Source organism: Taudactylus pleione, unplaced genomic scaffold (genome assembly GCF_031769625.1).
Source record: "Taudactylus pleione unplaced genomic scaffold, aTauple2 ptg000481l, whole genome shotgun sequence".
Classification (NCBI taxonomy): domain Eukaryota; kingdom Metazoa; phylum Chordata; class Amphibia; order Anura; family Myobatrachidae; genus Taudactylus; species Taudactylus pleione.
In genome coordinates this window covers 1,482,490-1,510,365 of record NW_028284883.1, presented here as the reverse complement: position 1 = coordinate 1,510,365, position 27,876 = coordinate 1,482,490, and the positions used below count along the sequence as shown (strand labels likewise).

Below are 27,876 nucleotides of genomic sequence, written 5' to 3'. Positions count from 1 at the left end.
TAACATCCAAAACAGGTGTATATATCTGATATTTGATGCTCCATGTGCCATTGTCTTATGTGAGTACCAGTACATACAGGTTCATCTCTGTAATTGGTGATGGTTGATATTTGGTTTAACTGTTCTGAAACTCACTGACACCCTCAAGTTTTTCTACAATAGAAATACCATTTAATGAGACCAAGACCACACTTCAGCTGGAGATAAAGACTTGGGATGTTTCTTAACATGGTGACAGGTAAGAAGAATTATATCTTTTAATGCTGCTGTGTAGAAAGAAGAACATTTTTTAACAATGTTTCACAAAATAGTTTTGCATTTGTTCATAAAGTTTTGTATGTTGGGCTTATATGTTCCAAGTCCTAACCCAACCAAACCACAAACCAAAGGATTGAATGTCAACCTCCAAGTTCTATTCAAAGGCTATAAATATACTGTGGAGTGTTATTTACAAATATAGTGTAAAGTGGCATTATGTGGAATGGCAAGCAATAGCAGAACTCACATTTTGTATCATGAGCATGTTAGACCTCTGCAAAATAGCCTGATAAATACAATAAATGCATCATTTTGCCATAACTTTGTACATCATTACTGACATGATTACTAGTGACATGGTGTATGCTATATTTAATTATTTTTATTAACATGGTGTAAAAGGCAAGAATATGCTGTAACCAATAGCAACCAATCAGGTATCAGCTTTTAGCTTACTGGAACCTGCTGTCATTTTTTCAGTACATGTTTTACATGGACAGTTTTATAATCCTTAATTGTCTGTTAGATGCTGAGTGATATGACTGGAAAAAGTGGGAGGATGATTCGTTATTTTTATACTGTATTAGAATATAAAATTAGACATGGTTTGGTTCTATGGTTGAACTACACCATAAATATATTACAAACATGGATGTTATAGCAAGCAGGAGCATTAATGTTATTTCCTACTTATTCTGTTCAGGATGTAAATATATGATAATAACAAGTGATCATAAAATATTTAGTATATACTATATGTTAAATGTGTGGTCACACAACAAAAAAGGGAAATACAAAAAATGAAACTAATTCAGTATTCAAATAAAAGTAATAGTTGTCCTTGGTGGGGGATAATATTTAGTTTCAACTGGCAAGTACATAAAATAATATTGCACTTGTTAATAGAGAAAGTATTTTGGATTTATGTATTATGGTATTTACAGTTTAGCAATTGTTTAGCGATTACAGATCGGATTAAGTAGGGGTCATCGAAGGTTAATCTAATGGGCAAACTTATTGCAAAAGTACTTACTGTAAATTCAGTAGAGCTAATAACTATACTATGTTTGTGCAAATGCACTTAAGTAGATTAATGTGTACAATTAGCTTAAGTGTGGTCAAACTAAGGAATTGTGACTGATTTGCAAGCTCACAACCCATGGGCTCATCAAGTTTTAAGTACTGCATAAAGACTCTTCTTAATAGATCAACCTTGTTTAACATTTTGGGTTGTGTTTCACTGATTTGTCTGATTTTTTTAAATTACACTATTACCCCTTTTCCACTGGCCAAAATACCCGGGTTATTGCCGTGTCAACCCGGGTAGTGGCTCAGTGGAAAAGGGTCCTAGGGAAAAATCCCGGGTCAATTCTTCTTGGGACTCGAGCAGGGATTTACATGGGTAAAACTCTGCTCAGGCTCAGGTGAAAAGGGTTACCCAGGTCTTCTGACCCGGGACCCATTTACCGCATGCTGATTGGCTGATTGGGAAGGCTGTCTGTGTAACAGCTGTCACTGGGGAGGGAGAGAATACAGCATATGGTCCGGACTGGGGAGGCTGTAATCTCTCCCTGCCCGGTGACAGCTGTCACAGACAGGCTCCACAGCCTTCCAAATGACAGCATCCCCCCCCCCGGGAAGGACCCTCTCCCCTGGTTGCCGGCCGGCTCTGGTCTGGCATTCAGGGGAGAGCTGGAGTTTCCAGCGCTTGGTGATGACATCATCACCAAGCACCAGCACTGCACTCGGGTGCAGTGTGAACGGGATTGACCCAGGATATTCCTGGGTTGACTCCACAATGGAAATAGGGCAAATCCCGGGTCTGACCTGGGATTCAATTCCCGGGTCAGACCCGGGATTTTTGGTGTAAAAGGGGTATATGTTTCCATGTAAAAAAAATTCTTTATTCTCTAGTCATGCACAGCTGCCGTTGAGACTCTTCCAACATGTCAGTGAAAAAATATGGGCTAACTGAATTCTCACAAAAATCTGTAGATGCTCACAAATGAAGATTATGTCCTGAAGTTTAGCAGAACAACGTTACACTTATTTAGCTTTGAATTCCATAAAGCTATCAGTTTGCACAATACAATGTCCACCAAAAGTAGACATTATCTCTGTCCTACACAAGCTGGTGCAGGTGGGACCATGGAACCTGTATTTGGCTTGCAGGTGTGCCTGGAATGGAATGAATAAGTCATACTGGCCTACATTCCTGGGTAGCTTTCCGGGAGCAGCAGGAGGGGACCTGCTGCTCTCCTCTTCGGGGGTCGGGGCCAGATGATAGATGCCATTAGGCCCCACCCCTTTACAGAAAACCCCCGTGATTTGTGGGTCCGTGAGGAGGGGGCGGGGCTAAATTATGAGATTTGCCCCATTTAGCTCCTTCCCTACGGACCCGATAATTTCAGGTAAAATCTCCCCATCCTGCCCACTTCACTAGGAAGTGGTCGGGATGCGGGATATATGCCTACTCTTCCAGGATCGCAGGGGGTTACCTGAAAAATCGTGAGCCTCCCACGATTCCCAGGAGAGTAGGCATGTATGGAATAAGTACACATATTTTTCCACCATGACCTTTTCCTTGGAATCACAAACAAGAAAAACAGTCTGCATCTTCTAGTTTATTACGTATTTATGCAAAGGTGCCTATTTGTCCGCCTAGCACATGCCTAGGTTCTCACTAACATCCAATTTTTAGACTGTCACTGCACAGGTGATCATGGTTAATGACTCTCCATGTTAATACTGTACCACAGACTCACTATGATAAAAAGAAGCAGAGCCACACATTCCCTTTCAAGGCCTTATTACATCCATGAGGCTTTAGTGGAAACAACAGCATTATTTGTCAGAGGAAAGAAGCCCCTGCTTGAGTAAGAGAGCTGCTGGGAGATGGGTATCTTAGCAGAAAGAGAGCCAAAGGGAGAGGGAAATGAAGAGAGATTAATGGCAATAATGGGAGATAAATAGAGCATCCACCAGCTGGGGGTGCATTGGATATAGCACAGGGCCACATTTGCAAAGGCCAACCCTATCAGTCTTTGATAGAATGCATTGGGAGACATTGAACTAAAAGTTGCATCTTTCAAAAGCCATGTCATTGGTATACTATAAGGGGTACATTTTCTAAAGTGAGAGTTTTTAGAAGTGAGTTTTAGAAGAGATGTTGCCCATAGCAACCAATCAGATTCTAGCTATTATCTTCTAGCAGGTGTTAGTTAAATGTTAAGTAGAATCTGATTGGTTGCTATGGGCAACATCTCTTCTAAAACTCACTTTTAAAAACAGCTTTTGATCAGACTATTAAAAGTTGGTCTAATGATAACAAATGTCTGGTTCATATGAGTTGCAGCACATTTTTTCTATTTTTACCGTCCCTTCATTAGAACTAACCCATTATTCCTCTAGGGCATCTGTGTCACACCAATTCACTGACCTGCTCCTGCTGGAGGGGGGCATCACACAGGATACTGTACTTGCAGTAGGTAAACTGTGTACAAGTACTGTAACTGTCTGCATTTGGGTGGAGTAGTAATAGGTCCTTAGAACTTTTTTCCTCAGTTGTCACTTAAAGGACATTGTTATTATTAAATTTTCTGTACTTTGTTGATTTGACAGGCTGGGAAAAGTTCTGCTCTATGACAACAGCGCTGGTTGTTCTCTGTCTGTCCATTATCGTATTACTCCAAAAGAGAAAGGGGAAGCTTCCGCCTGGTCCTCGGGCCCTACCTGTACTAGGCAACCTTCACCAGCTGGACACCAAGGACTTGCTCAAGTCATTGAAAAAGGTATGTGATACACAGAGCCATAACTAGACTTTTTGGTGCCCTGTGCCAGAGAGAGCATTGGTGCCCCCCTCAATTTTTAAGTAAAGACATAAGATAGTGCACATGAAAAAGGGCCATGGCCTCATGGGGAAGGGCCAGGGAAGAGATAGGGGAGGTCAGGAGATGCTGGGGATAAAAGAAGAGGAATCTACAAGTGAGAATGATAATACACAAGAAAACTGACAGGACTGAACAGCGTCACCTGCCCTGCGGTACCCTGTCCACACTATCCTAGTTACTGCCCTGGTGATACTGTTTATTAATCTATTTATTAGTTTAGTCATCTGCCGACCAGAACCACGGGGAAAAAAAAAAATAATAGTGTTATGTAATGATAGAGAAAGTGAAAACAGGAGTGTGATACAATATGGCTGTATATATGTGGGAATAGTGGAAGAGACTGAGAGGTATGTGTTAGAATCAAAATAAAAGGGGGCAAGATAAAAAAAAAATATCATCCTCATATTTTGCCTTGAATTATTTAATTACATATGACATACTCATTTATTTATTTCTAAATATGTTTATATACAGTAAGTCTTATATATTTATCTCTTATCATTTTTCCAATATGTTAACAAAATTCAGCTGAATAACATATATGGTCCAGTCTTCACTATCCACCTGGGACCACAGCCTAATGTTGTCCTCTATGGCTACAAGGCAGTGAAGGAAGCACTAGTAGAACAAGCAGACAATTTCAGCGGCAGAGGAGAGTTCCCTGCAGTTCATAGGTTCACCCACGGGAACGGTAAGTGTCTTCTCTGTGACATGGTAGGTGGTAACTATGGCTGCATGATTTTTTTAAAAATCTATACAGTATGTAAGTTCTTCTGTACCAAAGAACTGCACAAGTAAGAAATACCTAATATGTAGTATAAATGACACCAGTGATCTCAAAACAAACAAAACAAAACAAAAAAACAACAGAGATCTCTGTTTAAGTCATTCTTCTACATTACCAAGGGTGAGCTTGTAATTGGTTAAAATGATCCACCAGAAACTTGACAGTATTGTAGACTACAGTAGGTGCACTCTACCTCATGTGGAAGAAGCATGTGCTTGCCTAAGCACCTATTGCTCTAGATTTTGTCCCCTCCTTTCAAATGTTACATATGACACAGTAATTTTTGGGGGATACCTGCAAATATTAAGAATCCCCCCGAATGTATGAAGGAGAGACTGCAAGCAGGTATGGGAGATATCTGCTGTGGTCCCTCCATTTCCAACATAAATAAATAATTTTTTTCGTGTCTGAAACATAAACCTAATTCGTGTCTGAAACATAATTTGACAGAAAATTGGGGACATTTTTATGGCGTATCAGATCATTGCAAGGTTTTCAATGTTCAAGTTATGTTTTATGTTATTACTATCCTTTATTTAAATGGGTGGGTGAGTGTGTTTTTAAGTGAGTGTGAAGAGTTTGAATTGGGTTCTGAAAGGAAAGCGGAGCTAGCGTCGGAGATGGAAGTCAGATGTAGTATGCTTGGAGAGGCAGATGAGCCAGGCAGCAGCATTGAGGTCAGATTGGAGTGGAGAGAAGTGGGAGTCAGGGAGACCTGATAAGAAGAGGTTACAGTAGTCCAGTTGAGAGAGTGGATGAGGGTCTTAGTTGCCTCCAGTGTGAGAAAGGTCTGATCCTGGAGATATTACTGAGTTGAAAACAACAGGACTGTGAAAGGTACAGAATATGTGGTTTGAAGGAGGGGAAGGAGTGAAGAGTAACTCCAAGATAGCACTCTTGTAGGCTAGGGGAGATTGTGGTGCTATCAATAGGTAGTGAAATTGTGGGAGGTGAGGTAATTCAGGAGGGTGGGAAGATGATCAGCTTAGTCTTAGACATGTTAAGTTTAAGAAAGTGCTGGGACATCCAATAGGAAATGACAGAGAGACATTTGGATTTGCTGATGCCTCAGCAGGGCAGCAAAGCGAGAATGTCCCCCTCAGAAGCTGACTCAGACCCCTACCATGCCACTCCACTTGGCTCCTGGTAAGTAGTACCTCCTCGTCTTGGTGCCTCTGTGCAAAGCTCCATGCCTCGTGAGTGCTCATAAGGTTGATATTATTAAAGAAACAATATGCTGAGAAGCGTGCCCTTGTAGAACATGGCAAGGCCTCGCCTCCCTGATTTGATGAGTAGGATAGGGAATGTTCTATTGTCAACAATGGGTGGTGTCTTTCCAACCACCACACCTCACAGGGTTGCAGAAATTCATGTCGATCCCCATATGATGTATATAGAAGGAAAAACACATAATGTACAAATTTCCTTAATAACAATATATCCAATATAACAATATGTTATTTAAAAAATTATGGTGTTTTCAGTCTGGATGTTGCAAAATTAGCGTACCCAGACTCACATGCCAACGTGTGGAAATAATCATATCTAGGTATCTTTTATCCTCCCACCATATGGTTTCCTGAAAAATATCCACTTGATAAATCAGAAAATAGCAGAAGAAGGTAAGTATTGCGTACCTTACTCACATTAAGTATATGCTATAACGGCTCATAAAGGTTTCTTTATTCTGTAGTTCAGTATTTCATCAGCTTATCACCATACATAGTCATCCTCATGATAAACAGGAGAAGGATAACGGTGGGTATAGCCAGTATTTTAATGAAAGTACAGACAAACTGATACAAGTAGATAAAAAATGCACATCTGTAATAAAAGGTGATGACCTGATAAATAGAGCAATGGAGTCCAGAATCCACCATCTCATTCAGGGTAGTCACCAAGATAAAGTGTCCAATGCAACAGAGATCCCCTCTGACCAACGCTTTTTTCGATCTGCCACTGCAGATCTTTTTCAAGGTATAGGGGACAGTACATAATAGGGCACCTTAAATATCCTAAGCAATCAATCAATTAATGAACATACTTATCCAATGCATACATATACACAACACAATACTTTGATGATAAAGGTTTTGTATAGTCCATGTTCCAGGGCGAGATCACTGCATCTGATGTCCTAAGCCACATGGTTCCTTCTGGCAAAGACACTTCCGGAAAAAACATAATCTGGTTTAGCGCGATATCCTTCTCTCGCCGTGACCCACGTGTCCCACATGTGGACCGCGGCTCCGGCGTCCTTACATCAGGTCCATGCAGCTCCTATTGGTCTTTCTAGAGCACATGGTGTAGACTCTCCGGACAGCCGAAAATAGCGTCCAAAGTACACAATGCACTTCCAGTTGACATATAGGGAGAAAACCTCAGTGATTCAGTAGTCCTTTATTTTAATGTCCATATTGGAGACCTAATGTAAACATTCTCCTATAAATACAAATAGCAAATAAGATAATATACAAGAAACAGTGTCATATATAAAATATTAATAAAGTTAAAAGTCATAAATAAAATCATATATAAAACATATCCATAAAAACCATTTACAAAAACCATTTTATTTTGAAATCTTGATTAAGACCACCAAGAACCAGTGTTTTTTATATTTATAAATAATTTTCATTTCTTCCATGGCGATAGCTGCCATATTATCCTTAGATCTTATAGATCCTTTCGTTTTAAACCAAGGAAATTTACAGTGGTGTATAGTTTTAAAATGGGATGACAATGAGTGAGAATCTAAACCCTTTTTAATATTACGGAGATGTTCTCCAATACGGATTTTAAGACTTCTCGTTGTTCGTCCAATATAAAACAGCCCACAGCTACACTCTATGCAGGGGTCTTCAAACTTGGCCCTCCAGATGCTGTGGAACTACACATCCCAGCATGCACTGCACATAGTTTTAGCATGCTGTTATATCAAAAAGGTGGCAGTGCATGCTGGGATGTGTAGTTCCACAGCAGCTGGAGGGCCAAGTTTGAAGACCCCTGCTCTGTAGCATAAATTAGATTTTTAGCGTTGCATGTAATAAAATCAGATATTTCGAATTCTTGGTGACTACCCTGAATGAGACTGTGGATTCTGCACTCCATTGTTCTATTTGTCAGGTCATCACCTTTTATTACAGATGTGCTTTTTTTTATCTACTTGTATCAGTTTGTCTATACTTTCATTAAAATACTGGCTATACCCACCATTCTCCTTCTTCTGTTTATCATGAGGATGAATATGTATGGTTATAAGCTGATGAAATACTGAACTACAGAATAAAGAAACCTTTATGAGCCATTATAGCATACACTTAATGTGAGTAAGGTACTCAATACTTACCTTCTTCTGCTATTTTCTGATTTATCAAGTGGATCTTTTTCGGGAAACCATATGGTGGGAGGATAAAAGATACCTAAATACGATTATTTCCACACGTTGGCATGTGAGTCTGGGTACGCTAATATTGCAACATCCAGACTGAAAACACCATCATTTTTTAAATAACATATTGTTATATTGGAATATTGGATATAGTGTTATTAAGGAAATTTGTATGTTATGTGTTTTTCCTTCTATATACATAATATGGGGATCGACGCGAATTTGTGGAACACTATGAGGAGTGGTGGTTGGAAAGACTATTTTTTCCTCTAAAAAGGATTAAGTATCATTTCTTTTATATTATCAATTTCTATATGTACATCCAGCGCCACCTGGTGGCACTAAAATGTATTGCTGCTTTGTATATCTAGGGCCGAGTGAATCCCTATTGTTTGCGCCAAAAAAAGGAGGCTGCAGGTTTTGTGCACCTACCATATGACCATTTTTTTTTATTAATGGGTAGTGTGATAACCTCAAAGAAGTGGATTCCTTATCCATTTGCAATTCATAGGTAAAAAAATGCCAAGAGTGTAAGTTTTTAAAAACAATGAAGTGGGGCCCACTGTTAACCAATGCGATGTTACTGGGCATATGCAGAAAAAACATCTTTAAAAATATCATGACTCAGAGCTTCATTTTTAACAGTAGTACTAAAAAGCCTGTATTATTTTTCTACCCTGATTCAGAGCCGCATGCAATGCTGATGTTTGCAGTGTTGAGCGACTATGCATGCACAAAAATCCCTAAATACTCGTTCAGCACATGTGCTCACAAAGGCTCTATTGTGATTGAGATATACGGTATCAGAAATGTCTAGGAAAAGTGCTGGCTGTTCCTGGGCGGTGACAGAGAGGTGGCTAACAGAGGCACAAAGATGTACTGTATAATAGGCGTCTTTTGGGAGTGCTGCGGGCGCGTTGCTGAAGTGGTTGTGTACACAGATGCTCCATCGTTCACAGTGGAGGCCATACAGAAAATCTGCACCTGCCAAAGAGCTGGTGGAAGTTTTGATGTTGCGACCAACTGTGGAGTCTAAGGTGCCCCAGATGGTATTGCAGCATCTACAGAGGTTGAAAGTTGGTATCTCAGCCCTTGCACATTCATACAGTATGCATGGGTGTACACCAGGGAAGGACTTTGTAATGGCATTGGCATAAAGACACAGACGGATGACAGCCAAAAGACACAGCTGCGGCCACATATGCCTCTACCTTTGAAACAGCCCCTCTGTGCCCCCACTTCACATGTACCAAATCATTATCAACCTAAGAAGGGAATAGAAGAGGCACAGTTTTCTTTATATTGCTCACTGCCATTTACGAGTAATGATGGGACCTATGTATCTCGTGTTTGGCAATTGATCATTTATTAAAATAAAAAGATAGAGCGACACAAGTGCTGAAAACAGTTACCCACAATGAGGAAACTCACAAAATATCTTGTGCTGTATACAGTATGTTTTAGGCTTCACTCCCAGTTCAGGCAAAAAATCATGACAAACAAAACTCTGCAACATCGCATTTCTCCTTTCTTTTGTGGCCCCGTCTACACAATGATGGTATTAGTGTCTCTTATACTTTACAAGGGATAAGTATTCATGTCCTTTTATTGTGCCAACACATTTGCTCCATAATTGCCGATTCCTTATCCGGATAAATGTTATCTGCTTAGTAAATATTGTGAGTGTGAGACCTGCAAATTACATTTGAAACCGGATATTTTAGCATTTAAGCTATAATCCTTTTAGCACATAGTACAGGGCTAAACAATATGGAAAATTGCTTTGTCACCATGAAACGGCAAAACTAGGTACAATAAACAACTTCATTAATGTTGTTTTCATTATATAAGTTTGCGAGTAAATGTCAGTAGTAACAATATATATAAAAACCACTCTGATCATACCCATATATTGTTCACTATCAGGATTATTAAATTGGTTATCAATTTAGCTTTTGTTAACTCAAATGGTTGGGAATCACTTTTATTACTGCAATGATGATTACAATGATATATTTGTATCTATCATATATAGAGAAATAGGTGTTTATTCAATAAAGTGTGTGTTTTTTAGAAGTAGTAACTAATCAGATTCACATAGTAACTAATCAGATTCTACTTAACATTTATATAGCACTTTAAAGAAGATAATGGTTAGACTCTGGTTGTTATGGGCAACATCTCCACTTCTAAAAACCCTCACTTTATTAAAAATACCCCCTAGTCTTAATTTTCATGTCATAATTTTGGTACACAAAGGGCAGTAGTCTTCTGGAAATAGATGTAGGAGGCTAGGCAGTGGCATTTATAGTGGACCATGCAGAGGCAGAACATGGCATCACTGGTCTTCACTCACTACAGAAGTTCTGCCACAACACATGTTCTGATGAGCAGAGAAGGGGTCTTGGGAGGATGATGTGGAACTGGTAATCTCCCCCTTAGCTTGGGCCTTCATATTGGCTGGATCCCTTAAGATGGTGTCACTACCTTTTTAAATCCTTTAACCACAACAGCCAAAAATGGTGGATCTGGAAATCCACCACTAAGTAATTGTGCAATGGAAAATTCAGGTTGAGAGCATTGAGGGCCGCACAGAAAGTGTTAGTGGATTATGTGCCAGTAGCAGACACTACGTGGACAGACATTTCAGCAGTGGGTAGCAGTACAGGAAAAGGTTTGTAGGAGATGTTGGTACCAGAAACCAGTAAAGCAGAGATAAGCGGTATGCTAATGAGCATTTCCATAGGGTTAATGTGAGAATCAGCACAGCTTTAAGCAGGAAGCCACTCCATTGTTTCTCTGTCCACAGCCGTTGCCATCATTGTTAGTATCAGTACTTACACCAGAACTATGCTAAGTGCAAGAGATCCATCAGACACAGGCTGCCCCACTCTATATGCATGACTCAGAAAAGCATGGGACGCTAACTACACACCCATAACACTCCTATAAGACAGATCTCTTGTGTGCATTCCCATGGCTGCTGCCTAGTTGTGTGTCTACCAGTAATGCTCATTTCACACAAAGAGATGTCCTGTACAAGATCTATCTGACTCAGGATTAGCTGGAGATATGCAAAAAATTGAATTTCCTTCTGTGCATGTGCTGTACACTAAAACTCGCTATTTATGTCCATGGAGAGATTTGCATCTGACTCAGACTCAGCACTTATAGGAGTAGTTAGATAGAAAGTAAATCAGGACATAACTGTGTCAATAAGTCCAGTGAAGTGAAGGGTATACAGGAGAAGAAACTGATAAACTGCATTGAGAGCATCAAAGAGGACCAGGAGGATGTGTATGGAGAAATGTCCCTCAGGCTTTGCTGTAGGTAGGGCATTTATCACTTTTGTGAGCAATATCTTGGTGGAATGTTGGGGACCCCAATTACAGAGCATGCTTGAAGGAAATAAGAGCAGATTAAGTCACACAGGCAGTGTGAAAAAATCATTCTATTAGTTTGAAGGCAAAAGGGGGGTCAGAGAAATACTGTGATAGTTGGAGAAGTTGGCTGGGCTGAGAGATGGTATCTTTAGGATTGGTGAGAATGTGTTTAAAGCAGAATGGAAATGTGTCAGTGAAATCACACCTCTTAGAAAGGTGAGCTAGAGGTGGGCATACAGTACTGGAGAAGAAGCCGTGAAGTTGAAATGGAATAAGTTCAAGGGGGCAGGGTTTAGGGTGAAATGATGAAATGAATGCAGAGACTTTAGCCTCAGTTAGTGTTCAGCAGGAACATACTGTAGAGTGAACTGGGGAGTGTAGGAGATGGTGTATTGGGTATGCAGGATTTTACTAATGTTGGCTTTAAAATATACAGTATGGCAAAACCAGGAGCTATTTGGCCAAAGGTGTCCCTTGGGGGTTCCCTGGTGAGCTGGTGTCTTCCACGATGTCAAGGGACCTCTTACCGCATTTTTATATATATTGTCTATGTTGTGCCCTGAACTGGGTGGTCATCGGACAGCTTCATGGTGGTTCCCTTCCCTTTCTGCTCCTCATCATTATCCTTCACCCTCTTCCTCCTGGGACTATTACAGCCAATTGCCGTAATGTGTAGTGCCTAAGCTGATTTCCAGTATTAAGGAGTGTCAAAATTGATGGAGGGTTGAGAAAGGGAGGTCACTGTAATGTGAAGGGAATTTATGTAGTGTTTGAGTGTGGAAGGATATTATTGATGTAATGGGGTGTTAATAAATGTTGGGGGTCATTAAGTTAAATAGGTATGTTTGTTAAATGTGAATGCTAATGAGTTAATGCTGGAGCAGGCTGGTAAGCCTAGAATATTTATTAAGTAAACAACTTTCCAGGAGGTGAATACTATCTATCCACTTAAAGAGTTCCCCAACATTCTAGGATACAAGCTGCAAGGACAGATAAGACAGAGACTGTCTCCCAACACTACTGGTTGTGGTTGGAAATTTTGTCCTTCTATGTGCTGTTTTGATTATGAAGGGTCAGCCACATGCTCCTAACAATAGTGTTCACAGTTTTGCTGGTGCATTTGAAGGGATATAGGTTTTAACTTTACCTAACACTCCCACATCTGGCTGCATTGTGTCATATGCATCAGCAGTCAACCTCCTGTTGATTTGATCTCACCTTCTGATCAAATCTACAACATGAGGCCACTTAAAACTATTTTTCAGAGCCACTTTAAAGTCTTAAGCTATCCCTGAACAAAACCATCATGACAGTGCAAAGGTGAAGATGCAGGTGGGTAAAGAAAACTCTGTAGGGAGTCTCTCCAAGGCATTCTGAAAGAGTGAGTATTTAAAAAATAAATATATAAAAAACTAACCACAAACATAAGTGAGGAAATTACCAGCACTTATATATTGTAGCATCAGTTGTTTACTGCTATGAGTGGGAATAAACAGTGGGTGATTCCTCTGCAATTGTCAAAGCAAACATAAGGCAATTATAGGATGGGCTGGTCACATTAGGTAACCCCAACCTGTTCAGTACAGGTTTGAATTCCTTTGTGTTCATTTAACTCATTATCCCAACAACTAGTCGGAAGTACTATACAGAGCTCCAGAGTCTTCAGCATGAGTCTGGCACCTACCCAATGGTTCAGCAATGGTCCAGCAATGGTCAAGCACCTACCCTGACTGTTAAGGTTAGGCACCAGGAGAAAGTAATAGGGTTAGGCACCAAGGGAAGGGTTAGGGATAGTGTGAAGATTAGGGTTAGAAAAAAAATGTGTCGAACATTTTCATGTTGACCATTTGATCCTGTTGACCAATTGTGCCTGTCGATCTTCCATGTTGACCTTTAGTGTGTCACCCCTTTTCTTCCTGTCAACCTATTGCCCATCTAACATTTGGTGTCTATCTAGACTTTGTCGACCTTTTAACTGCCTATCTATAGTTCAGTATCCCAAATAATCTGTTGTAAATATAGTATAAAACTTGTTAGTTTTGTATGTGTAAACTAACTTTTATAGTGTGTCATTGGTTTTCATTAACACAGGAATAGTATTTTCCAATGGGGAAAAGTGGAAGACCCTCAGGCGTTTTGCACTTGTTACACTTCGGAATTTTGGTATGGGTAAGAGGAGTATTGAGGAGCGCATTCAGGAGGAGGCTCAATTCCTGTTGGAGGAATTCAGGAACACGAGCAGTAAGTATCACGTGGAACTATTATTATGGTTTTTTTCTGCAGTGGAATCTACTGAATTGAAAATAGAGGCATAAATGCAATTTCTCATTTTAAATCAGAAGTGCCTCTGTCACACATTTAATCCACGTCCCAGTGATCATAAACAAAACTTTCTGTCCACCATCTATGGACAAAATATTTCTTTCGAGTTCAACATCAAAATTAACATAATGCAACATGAAATGGTATGTTCTTGTTTGAGCAACAACCAACTTAATTACATCCCTGCACCTTTCTTAGTTTTATCCCACTAATGAAGGTAAAGTATTGACTGTTTTATTTTTCTCCTAATGTAATATTCCCCAGTTGACCACATACACTCACAAATAACTTTCTCCTGTGCCCATCAAAGCCTTAACTAAAACCTGTAATTACTATCTCTCCCCACTGGTGTCTTTCTCTCCTTATTCAAGCATGTTGCTATTACTCCTTCTCTGTGAGAAAAATAATTCTGTCCTGAACTCTCTCAGATTATTGTCCTACCTCTCACCTCCAATGCTCCAAGCTTCTTGAAAAGTTGGCTACACTCTCCTCACGTGTATACTTTCCTCACATAACCTACTTTACTGTCTACTCCACAGAGGATACTATGTCTAAGATTGCCAAAGAGTTGATTACTGCTAAATCTAATGAAAATTTACACACCTGTATTTTTTATAGACTTTTTTGTTGCATCTGACACATTCATGGCCTCTCATTTTTCATATGAATGAAACCTGGGTCTCATTCTAGTTATCTTTCAGGGCTCATCTCTCTGTGTCCACCAATCCTCTATTTCCTCTTTCAGAAGGTACATACATTTAGAGTACCACAAGGCTTGGGCCTAGATCCACTACTGTACATGTACTTCTTCATATCACTTCTCTTGTAAAACGACTGAATGTTCATTCTCATACTATTTGTTAGTTTGTTTATTCATATCCACAAGATTTTTATGTTGACTATATGATTCTGTAGAAAGTTTGATACCTTATAAACAAATAAATAGATGATGATTATGATGAGTATGCTAACACTATAATCATTCATCTTTTTAAGTATATTAAACTGCACATTTCCTCAAATGCCAGTTCAGATGTATGAACATTTAAAGTGATTAAGAAGGTTCTTCTTACTCTGCCATATTTATATAAATATTAGCCACCCCACATCCTAAGTCACTTAGCTACAGTAGATCAATAATCTGTCCTGTTAGGATAAATGCATGAAATAACATGTACTTTTACCAATTTTTAGATATATACAACAATTCCATGTCAGTATAATGGGACTAAAATTCTAATTTATCATTTTTATATCATATATATATATATATATATATACATATATATATATATATATATATATATATACACCATTTTCAAGTATGAAGTTGAATACATTTCTCTTACATGAGTTTTTAAAATGTAGCATTTAGGGGTATATTTCACTATGAAAAAACATACAATTTGTAAAGAAAAATACATTTCTCTCCTACTTAAATTAGAGATGTGGGGGTTTGGTTCCCAGAGAACTGATAACAACCAAATTTAGGGGTTCGGAGTCTGAGTTCGGAATCACTTTGGGGTCCCGAGTTGAACCGAGTGCAGTTTTGCTGTCAGTTCTGAACTTGGATTTAAAAAATGAACTTGGGTTTTGGGTTACATGTAAACATGTCCAAACATGTTGAATAAATACAGATCTAAAACCAAAACACGTGAGGGTGGTTTTGCAAAACCAAAACCAAAACACGAAGATGAATCCAAATCCAAAACATGGGGATCAGCGCACATCTCTAGCTTAAATCTAGAGCTTCTATTACTAGTAGCACTCTTTTCATATTTTACCATGTAAACTCAGTCACTTCTGTCTTTCTATAGAAACACCCTTTGATGTGACCTTCTTCTTGAGTCGTGCTGTCTCCAATGTTATCTGCTCAATCGTTTTTGGGAAACGGTTTGAATATAAAGACAAGAAATTCCTGACACTTCTTGAACTCATTAATGACAACTTCCGAATATTCAGTTCTGGCTGGGGAAAAGTAAGAGAAAAACCCTTTTCTCCCATCACCTTATCTGCTTGAGAAGATCTCCAAATCTCATTAAGCAATGCACAAAAAATGTAACTTATTTCCTAACATATAATTTATGTAAAAAAAATCTCTGGGATTGCAATAGCTCACCCAGGGCCTGATGCAGAGTTGTAAGTTAATTGGCTGTACTATAGGTGTATCCCCTACTAATCATTCAGCCAGCCTCATTTGCGCCAATTATCCCCATTTGCCAAGGACTTTGCACCTCCGCTGTGCGATGCTTCCAGCCACACACTTCTTCACAAATTATGCATCTTATTGCATTCAGTGGGCGTATTATGGGAGTGTCCCAGGTGTGCAGATGCACATTCGCAGTCACATAGGAGCGCATAGTCAGACAGATAAACTGCATTTCCCATAGGGCTGGTGCAGTTTGGATGGTGCAACTGTTGGTGGCGTAGAAGGAAGCACCAATCTGTATTATAGCGTAAACAGATGCTAGAAGTGGCCATCTCTGAATATGCACATTCAGACGCATGAATGTACACAAGAGAAATAGTTTGTATCAGAACTTACATAAAGTTACAGGCGGGCAAACGCGAATAGATGCCACTGCATGTGCGTCTGCTTGTAATCATACTCTTGGTGTTTATTATCGATCTCACAACAAGATCTACACTGTTACTTTGGCCCTTTGCAGTTTTACAACATATTCCCAGGAATAATGAATTATTTGCCAGGACCTCACAATCGCATTTTCAAGAATTTTGCAAAGATGAAATCGTTTGTGCTCGAAAATATCAGAAACCACGAGAAGACATTTCAAGCTAATTGCCCACGAGACCTAATCGATTGCTTCCTTAGCAAGATGCAGAAGGCAAGTAGGACTTCAAGACTTTCCAGATTATCTGCTTTTTAAAAATATATTGTAAATCTTAATTTTTCCTGGTCCAGGAGCAAGAGAATCCAGGGAGCCACTTCAACATGGAAACTCTTGTAATGACGACACTAACCTTGTTCTTTGGGGGAACAGAGACTGTGAGCACTACCCTGAGATATGGGATCCTTATCCTAATGAAATATCCAGATGTTACAGGTATGGATGTCACAAACCAACTTTTTTAAAATGCAGAAATTCATAGAACGTTTGGGCATTGTTATTAGAGCCCTAGGATTAGTTACAGGTATACAAAGCTATAGCAATCATCATTGGGAATGTCAATGTTTATGATGGTCTTGCCCCCATTCTCCATAGGTGGCCGACTGACCAAATAAGGGTGGAACATCATTGCCAAGTCCTACCTCATTTCTTTGTGCCATACTGATCCCACCAGATGCAATGATGAACTTCCACCATTGAGTAGTATAGTATATACTACTGACACCCATCCAAAACTGAATACTTCTTATGTTGCCACAATATAAATTATAATGAGTAACTTCACCCTCAGGCCCTGGTGTGTCAAATTCTTGGTAACACCAACAGATTGAGCATGCAGCTGTGGCAAAAAGAAGCTTATAGAAGATATTGTCACTTCTCAGCTAAGATGATCTGCAAATCATCAATGCAGCTGCTGTCCCCAATCTTTCAGTGTCCCTGACAATTAGATGTTATATAGTGGCCTGCTTGAACAAAGGGCTGGTAAATTACATCATATTTGTTTTCTGTTATGTCTATGCAGTCATCAGCGAACATCTTGGCAGCTCATGATGTAGTTTAGTGTAATTAATAGCCCCAGGACAACCATAACTGATTAATGCAGTTGTAGACATGATGCAAACAGACTTGTAATGAGTTTTATGAGTCTCGTAGTGCCTTGAGAAATTTTTGCTGCAGTATGAAGAAAGGGATCAGGGTGGAACTTAAACATGATCTCTTTCTATGTGACTAGTATACAATGTACCTCATGTACAGCTGGACGCGTTGGCTTCCCTAAGTTTGTCCCCCAACTTTGTTTTTTTTTCGCCTTCAAAACAAAGTACTTTTTGATGGTGTCCTGAAGTCTTTTTAAAAAAATTATTTGATTCAGTAATCCTTAGGGGGGTTTTCCCATGGGTGCTGGGTGTTTTTTTTTTTCATTTGTACCCCAAAACCCCAATTCTGCACTTTTTCTCGCCACCTATTCCTAGGTCATACTTTTTCGCCGGGTCTGATGCATTCACTTTTCACACCGGCAAAAAGTCAGCCAAATTGAATACTGGGAAAAGTGGAATCAGCGAAAATGACATCATCGGCGAAAAAATTTCACCGAGAACGGCTTTTCGCTCCAAATTGAATACGGCCCATAATGTAAGAAATCCATCTGAAATCACACAGATCTCTGCTATTGATCACCTCTGATTGGCTCTACATGTGTCTGGTCTATTTCAGGCATAACAAAGAAAACAGAAAAAAAACAGATACTAATCTCTATCCTTGTCCAACGCTAATTAATTTAAAGATAAATTATCGCACAACTGCAGCTATCGTCAATATTGGGGTTTTGACCACCAAAGGTAAAATGGAAACCAGATAAAATAAGAGAGGGAATGCTGATGTTGGACAAATAACGAGTCAATAATAAATAGGCCATTAGTACTGTCAAATATCCTTACTCTTTCTTTACACTATCATGGTGCTGAAGTATACATACTTGTTACTTCTGAAAAAAGGAGGGAGGGAGCGCAGTTGTTGACATAACATAAACAAATAAATATATACAGTAATTAATATGCAATAATACATAACTATATAACCAGGACAGTTGTAAATGAATAAACCTTATAGAGAAACCTGTGTGCATACAGGCAAGTGGAGGATTAAAAAAGGGCACAGTAAATATGGGATGTGGTTACAATCCCGGCAAGTAGGATACCGGTGCTTGTAATACCAGTGCTGGAATCATAACACCTGTCAGAATACCGGCATCCCAGAAGGTAAGTAGTGGGGTTAGGGGAAGAGGGGGTTAGGGGTTAGATTTAGGCACTAGGGGGAAGGTAAGGCACTAGAAGGGAGGGTTAGGTTTAGGGTGCGGGGAGGAGGTTAGGTGTAGGAGAAGGGTTTGGATATCTACCGACATGTGTTGGTATCCTAACCCTTTTGGGATACCGGCATCAGGATTTTGACCTCTGGGATCTTGAGTGCCGGCATCCCGTACCCACCCGTACTTACAGTATGCTTCAGTAACATAACCTAGTCTAATACAGCAGAAGCTCCTAAAAGTGTTATTGTGCAGCACCAAACCAAAGTATAAGTCTCTAGAGATAGATATTAGTAGAGATGAGCGGGTCCGTTTCTCAGAGAACCGAACCCACCAAAACATCGCTGTTCAGAGTGGTCTGATTTTGCTAAAATGGTCAAGTTTCAGTAATTTTGCAGCAGATTTTGAAATGATTTTTTTTTTAAATGCAGAACCAAACTGAAAGAGTTGTACTGTAGCTTTAAATCTCGCAGCACAGAAAAATTATTGGACTCTATTACATTTGGCCCATGGTCTAAGAGGACTTCACATAATTTACTCACTTTTTACCCTGGTACCCATTTGTCAGATGGTTACTCTCTATATCTGCTGATTAGACTGCTCCAATTGCAACAAATATTGTCTAGGGACTTCCAATGTTTTCTATGTGCATCAGATTTACTGTATATATTTATACAGAAAAAACTATAATCATCTCATTAAAAGTCATGTGTCTTTAATTGTACAATTCACCTTTACTACTGTGTGTGTCTACCAGAAAAAGTTCACAAAGAGATAGAAAAAGTGATTGGAAGAAACCGCTGCCCAAAAGTGGAGGATCGGAATAAAATGCCATACACTGATGCTGTGATACATGAAATACAACGTTTCACCAGTATATTCCCACTGAGCCTGCCACATTCTGTAACACGTGACACCCATTTTAGAGGATACATGCTGCCTAAGGTGAGATATATACTTTAGGCCACAGGGAAATTGTAATGTGCAAAGATGAAAAAAGTATAAACTTAAATATTTTAAAAGAAATCTAAGAGTCTGACAGGACTCAGTAAACATACTGTACAGTCCCTTATTCTCTCATTCATGATTTTGCCTCATTCCAATCATGGGAAAATCAAGTAGTGAGCTAAACAAACATAAATCATGAACATTGATACAGTATAATAACTGAAATGAACATTAAGTACTGTATATAGAGGTAGATAAATGTTTAGCATGAGCATGACCTTCAATGAATTCAAAGGTAGCACAGATGTTGTATTTTTAACCATTTTCTTTATAATTCTATCATGGCCCATGGAAATGGAATGTTATGTTTGAGTGGAAGAAGTTGATAAGAATAAGACAGTGTGATTTACAGTATATATTATGCATAAATTGATGTTCCACCTAGAGATGTGCGGTTCGGTTCTCCAGAAATCCTAATCCACCTGAATATCATGGATCCGGATAAATCTGAGTTTTGGTTCTGTTCTTTTCAGAATTTGGGTTTTAAATCTGAATTTTGGGTTTTGAATTGCAACAATTACAAGATTTTAGCTGTTTTTAAAAAAACTTTTAGCAATTTTTTTTTCTTTAAATTCAGATTCAAAACCAAATCACTGGAGGGTGGTTTTGCAAAAACAAAACCAAAACACAAAGATGAATCCAGATCAAAAACATGAAGAAATGGAGTTTGGGGACAATATAAAGAGTGATCAGGGCACAATATTCAACAATACGTAGATAGTAATTGGGGAGAAGGAGGTTATGAGACTGGCTTGATGTAATTGAGAGGAAATATAGATGAATGAGTTGAGATTAAAAAAAGGACACTTTGGAGGTTGGTAAGGTTTGTTTCAGACTAATAATATGTTGGGTGGGAAGTACATGCAGTGGAAGGTGCTTAAAGCTAAATTTTGTCATATTGCGCTTTACTATGCTGTTATATCTACAGTAGTTTTAGCTATTGGGGTGTAAAGGAGCATTTTCATCAGAAACAAAACATGCTTAGTTTTGTATAGAATAAAATTGCCACTTTTAATCCAGTAGCCAAAACCGTCAGACACGGCAGACTTAAAAAAGTACCATCGTAATTTTAGCCTTTAGAATAAATTGAGAGAGTGCAAGGTGTTGTACTGTATAAGTTTACAACAGATTAATGATAAAATTAGTATACTAAAATGTGTGCATTTTGAGAAACAAGAAGGATAAGCCTAAATACATTCAATATGATGAAAACAGTCTCCGAGACCAAATAAAATACTCAAAGTCCAATTGTATATAAACAGTGAATTAATTATCTTATTAGATCCAATAGAATTCTAAACAGGAACCTCTTATGTTTTGTATTTACCAGAACACGGTGAGAAATAAGTTAAACTAATATCGTCTAATGTTGTTCAGAATCCAGATTTTATGTAGCCCACTTACTTGAAGCAGGTTAGGTGATTGGTGTTTCCTTCTGTGTGACCTGGTCAGCTGATCTGTGCAGTAGGAGGCTGAGAAAGTCCCAGCAGGCACTCAGCTGAGGTTACACAAATCAAGTGACTTGGTCACACAGAAAGAGATACCAACCACCATTTTATGATTACAGTTAAGTTTTATTTATTTTTTTGTTTGTATTTAAATATTTATTTTCACTGCGATCAGCCTGTGGTTTAGCAGGCAGGGAAAGCCGAGCTAAAGTAGGTGAAATGGGCTGGGGGGTTATTATGCCATCTGAACATGGCATTATTATCGCAGGGCTCCCCCCTCTTGTATTATTTTACAGTTAACTTTAGTGCATTTGAACAGATCACATTTCCCTTTACAAGTATGGGAAATGCGAACTGCTTACTAAAAAAACTGAAATTAAGGGCTTGGAGGAGTTTTTTCTTAACCCAATTGCCCTTTCATACAACCCTGTGATGATACTAAAATAGTATGAAATGAGTGTGAAAAATACTCATTTTCAAATTATTTAGTTAAAATAATATTGATAAATACTGTATGCCCCTTAATCTCTTTCCAAGGTTTGAGACATCTCCTACTGAATCACTAGTACCTCAGTTGCCCTTTGCTGAATGTAATCTACCTATCCCGGTAGAAAGTTCTGCTGAACTAGTGAGTTCTAGTTGATGTGTTTCATTTTTCTCAAGACTGAGCTGATTACTTTGTTTAATGTATATTGTATGCTTTCATTTGGGCACATTGACTGTACATTTTTTTTCATGTCAAATTAAAAGAAAATAATGATAACCTTAATAATAAATGTACTATACAATCCCCTATACAGGGCACAAATGTTATGCCAGTGCTGACCTCCGTTCACACTGACCCTGAGAAATTCCAAGAGCCACATACATTCAACCCTGAAAATTTCCTGGATGAGAACAATCGGTTCAAGAATAATGATGCTTTTATGCCGTTCTCCACAGGTAGAGATGTTATTTTCTACAGATTTAAAGCATCGGTGTTACAGATTAAAAAAGAAAATTCCCTGTCATACATTAATCAAAAAGATAAATTTATCCAAAATTTAATTATTAAAATAAAATTGCAGGTGATGATCATATGCATATATTTAAAGTGATCCAATTATTAATCCAACATGGCATATTTCAAAATCCTACTTTCACAAGAAACAAAACTTTGATTGTATATTGCATTATTTATTTGTGATATGCCATTTATATGAGGCTTAAATGTGTCACTGTGCTATACTTTCACTAGCCTTATTCTGCTCTATCAATGAATAATACTAAATTTACTATTAAATGTCACAGTCTTTAGGGCGCATTCATACAGTATAACACCAATAATTTGTGTGACCACTGTATTAGAACACATTCTCCTGTAATCTGGGATCTAAGGGCCTAATTCAGACCCGCTCGCGAGCGAAGGACGCTCGCAAGCGGGTCGATGATGCCCGAATTGCGCATGCGCACGACGGAGGGAGCTCCGTCGTGCGCATGCGCAAGACCCGGCGAGCGACGAGGAATCCATCGCTCGGGGTCTCGCACCAAAGGGGGCGTGCTGTCGATGGTGAGTGACAGCACGCCCCCTTTGGTGGGCGTGCCGGGGGTGTGGCTGCCAGACGGAGGCGTTCCCATGGGAACGCCTGCCGTCTGGGACCGGCCCCACTGACATCAGTAGTGATGTCAGTGGGAGTGATTTTGGCTCTGATAGAGCCAAAATCACTCCAGGGCTTGCGGCAGAGAGACCCTACCGCAGGGTCTCGTCGCAAGCTCGATGGCCGCGATGGTCTTGACCATCGCGACCATCATCATGGACGCTCGCTATAGCTGTGGGTGGTAACCCACAGCTATGCGCGCGTCCAAGAGGCCGCTCCAAGAACAGGTAGGAGGGCCCTGATTCAGAGCGAGCGCTCTGGTCAGAGCGTCCGGCTCTGAATCAGGCCCTAAGTGTAATGCACAGAAAATGTAGCACACAGTACTGGGAAGTTTCCCTTTACAAATACAGTAAACTGTTGAATATGAGGACAATGTTCACCAAAAGGAATAAGCCTAAATATAATCCAAAATATAGTAATCAGAACAGTCTGGATAACACAGAGGGCAAATTTACTAAGCGGCGGTTTGACGGCGGTTTCTATTCTATTCTAAACCCCGGCAGTTTGGTGACGGGTTCTATTCTGTTCTAAACCCTGTGAGTTTGGTGGCGGTTTTGCAGTGGTTTCTAAATGACAGCCCTGTTCTATTCTATTTTAAAATGTGTTTTGACTGTGGTTTGGCGGCAGTTTTGCTATCTGCAGATTTACTAAGGCCAAAAAAGCTTCAAAACTGCCATCAAAACACATTTTAGAATAGAATAGAACAGGGCTGTCAATTAGAAACCGCTGCAAAACCGCCACCAAACTCCCGGGGTTTAGAACAGAATAGAACCTGCAACCAAACCGCCGGGGTTTAGAACAGAATAGAAACCGCCGTCAAACCGCCGCTTAGTAAATTTTGCCCAAAGAGACAATGGAGATCAGGTAGAATTGAATGTATCTGCTGTGGATTTTACACTATGCATAATCTGGAATCCAGCGTATGTAAGCACTAGTGATGCAGACATGTACAGATATGTCCTCGATCATCTATCGTCCATATGGCATGTAGTGCTCTCAGCTAGTCGGGTCGCATACACCCACGCCAGGACACATCGTAACGTATTCAGTTGCAACATGGTGTATTCATGGCCATGCCCCCTTTAGGAAAAAAACGTGAAGTTGCAGCGCTACAAAGCGGCACTGTGCGCTGGGGAGGGGGGGTGCTGTGAGCCCCTCAGACCAGTGCAAATCCATGGGGGGGACCCGATCATGATCCCCACAGTTAATTTCTGAAATTGCTGCTAGCATCTTACAGAACGGGTTGCTTTTGAAAGTGTACAGTGTCTACCGTGCAATTACGCACAAATGAGTATCTTGATGTAGCATATAGAAAAGAGAAATAATCAATAAACGCTCAGAAATTTTTTTAATGATTGAGTTATGTTAAGAAAATGTATTTAAAACATATATTGTACAATATGATTATATAAAAAAAGAAATAAATGAAAGTATACTCTTCCACTTATTATGCAGGTCCTTAGTCATTGCAGTCCCCTTTCCTGCCTTCTCATGAGGTCACTCCAATATCTCTGGAGTGACCGCATTGTCCTCTTCTGCCCCACTGTAGTGAGAATTTTTCTATGGGCATTTAAATATGCCCTTTGGTTCTCATTCGTATTGCTTAGGGGCCCGTTGCTTCACTAAGATGAAAAACTCCCGCTTGGAATGAGGACTCTCCGCCACTATAACAAGCAATAATAACGTAAATCTGCACTGTGTCAATGCTGCTACGTCATGTATCTTTACTCAATTACTGTGTGTGCAGCTTATTTGCAGTTGGATAGGAGACTTTTTCACAGGAACAAGCAAAATAAAATACATGTTCACTGTTGCTCCGGTGGCTTACATCTGCATGTGCAGTGTTATAGCTACTTCATGCACAAGCAGCAGATCTGAGATGCTTCAATACAAGTCCCCACTGCTGCAACATTTCCTTATTTTTTGCACAGCTGCTGCATACTAAACTGCACCTCTGTGTGTGCGGCTTATTAGCAGTCAATTGTGCAACTTTTTTATTGGACCAAGCAAAATAAAATCCCTGTTCACTGCTGTTCAGTGACTTACATCTGCGACTGTTTACACTCTATGTGATTGGCCTGTCTGTTAGGGCTTACTACTGTGTACTGTAGTGCCATTTCCATACACTGCTGTATTCAGTACTGCAGTTTTCATCAGTGGAGCACTGATCACCCAGCGGTTAAGCTGTGCATTGCATGCCATGGATCCTCTTGCGTCTTACCACATCTTACTATGCCAATCCACAGTATTTTCATGCCTCGACTAAGACACCTGTATGGCGTGACCAGAGCAAGGATAAGCGAGGACACGTCTGTAAGCATTACAAGCACATCTGGTAACAAGGGTTTCTCATTTAGGCAAAGTTTAGTGAGGGCATGTCAATGCAACTGCAGGCTTTGCAGAGTATCCCGGTTTCCAGTTTTATCATTTGCATTATGCATGGGTTGGTGACAGTGCACACTGATTATGATTAGTAATGGAAATTCATCCCTTTTGCCTGGAGGCAAACTCTCATCTCTCCTCTTCCCAGGGGCGTATCTATAATGGGTGCAGGGTGTCTGGGGAACACGGGCCCCTGGGTCCAGGGGGGCCCCACACCGCACTGCACACCCTGCACCCATAATATTACTTACCTTTCCGGAGTCCCACGTCCTGTAAAATGACTGGAAAATGGCCGTGGTGGCCATTTTCCCATTGTATGCGCAGTACAGGAAAAATGGCCACCGCGGCCATTAACCCGATGACCTGTACATACATTATAGACTCCTGGCACACTCTAGTGCCCAGAGTTTATAGCTCCAGCGCTGGCCGCGCACAGCTCAGTGTGCTGCCGGCTGCCGAGCGGAGAGGAGGGGGCCCGTGTCGGAGACTGCACACGGGCCCCATGTTGGAGACTGCACACGGGCCCCCTCCTCTCTAGAAATGCCCCTGCTTCTTCCTCTTAGTGGCACATAAAGATTTCTATGTAGGAAGCAGCATGAGTGCAGGAGGTGGCAGCAATAAAAAGTTACACACTAGGCAGTACAGTCTGTGTAAACAGTCATGCACTCTCTCTCTAACACAGCACACAGCCCAGAAGATTCTGGATCAAGATCCAGTGCCCTAGTCTAGGCCACCTAGTATTCTGTAACCACCAACCACCCTTCCTCAACAGTCTTGCTGATGCCCTCTCCACACATCCTTTGCTTCTAGGAATTACATCACTGATGACGAGTAACCAAACCACAAAACATTCCAGCACTGAACATACTCTTTACATTGATGTGTTACTGGTCCAATCCTAAATACAATAATAGTATTAATTAATCATCTAAAATCTCCTGGATTATAGTGCTACCACCAAACTCACCAAAGTAACAATACAAAGAAAACAAGAACCAAGTGAATTCCTATTCCTGTGTGGTTCACTCTGGACCAAAAACCCTATTTTGATTTGTTCAGACTGGCGTGCATTGATATTCTTCATATTATTGTACAGATGTGCCCACGTTCATTGTGGCTAATCGCAGCACAAACATGCCCGCGAATCAGGTTATGCACCATGCCACACTATGGCGTGTCCCCAATCACAGGAGTACATCTTCATTCAATCCTATGGAGATGCAAAAGCGCATCCCCGATCGCGGGAGTCCATCTTGCGTAATGCATAGCACAATTCGCTGCACTATGGACAACAATGTAGCTGGACAGATCTGTAGCTATAAGCTCTCACAAGCAGGGCCATCTCTACTCTATTTCACATATGTTTGATTTAAGACTGGAGCTGTGGAAATACCAATAGATGATGATGATGATTGGTGTCAACAGATTTACAAATTTTTACCCCTATCTTACAGCAACTTTTTTGTTATTGATTTAACAAAATTTTTCTTGATTTCCAGGTAAACGCATCTGCCTGGGAGAGGGACTGGCTCGCATGGAGCTCTTCATATTTTTCACCATGTTGCTCCAAAATTTTAACTTTAAACCCACAGTGCATCCTGATCTGATTGACCTCACCCCATCATTCAGCGGCGTGGGCAACGTGCCACCCACTTACCAGCTGACAGTTGTACCGCGATAAACTTTCTTCAATGGCTCATAAACATTACAGATCCACCTTCTTATTGTTTCACACAACTCTGCAGATAAGAAATAAATCTGTTTGTGTTGGGCAATAGAGGGCAGCTTTTGTAATTTATAGTTTAGACAGCAGAAGAAACCCTACAGTGAAAAGTGAGACAATCTTCTGGAGACTACCACTGTCTTTATACTTTGAATGCAATATATTTGTCTGTTTTTCATTGGAAGGTACCTCACAGACTGAGGATGAATTATGTAAAATTTTTAAATTGTTCTTTAAAAAAAAAAATTAATTCTGATAATGATTTTTTGTAATCTGATCATCTGCACAATGCTTACTTGTGTTTTTGCCTATTGGATATAATGCTCATTAGTTGTTCTTATCATTTGTGGATGGACCAGTCACTTTTGTCACTTCTCTGGCCTGTGGTATTTCACTGTCATTGAATTATAAGACACAGCATGATATGTCAGAAACCGTATATATATGCTGCATTTTTGTCTGCTCTTTGGATGACAATTACTTTCTTATTTTTATTTCTGTATATTATTCAGTTTTGTACTTTTTAACTTCATATGCACCTAACCCCTTTGTTGCAGATGGGATGTAGTGGACATCCAGGTGGTCAGGATGCCAATGCTCAGAAGACTGGTGCCGGAATTCCAATAGCAGATTTCCGGCACCAGGATCTTGACCACGAGCATCCCGATGGTAAGAATTAGGGTTAGGGGGAGGGTTAGGTTTTGGGTTATGCACTAGG

At 39.9% G+C, this 27,876-nt stretch overlaps 1 protein-coding gene across 1 annotated transcript; it reads left to right on the top strand.

Moving 5' to 3' along the window:
* On the top strand, window positions 1-27,876 carry LOC148502832 (cytochrome P450 2F3-like). Its single transcript, XM_088449279.1, has 11 exons — window positions 1-59; window positions 163-238; window positions 3,880-4,049; window positions 4,677-4,839; window positions 13,801-13,950; window positions 15,849-16,009; window positions 16,701-16,877; window positions 16,955-17,096; window positions 19,718-19,905; window positions 22,217-22,358; window positions 26,935-27,876. The coding sequence occupies exons 2-11, from the start codon at window positions 217-219 to the stop codon at window positions 27,114-27,116; spliced, it is 1,497 nt and encodes a 498-aa protein (XP_088305405.1). The 5' UTR covers window positions 1-59; window positions 163-216; the 3' UTR covers window positions 27,117-27,876.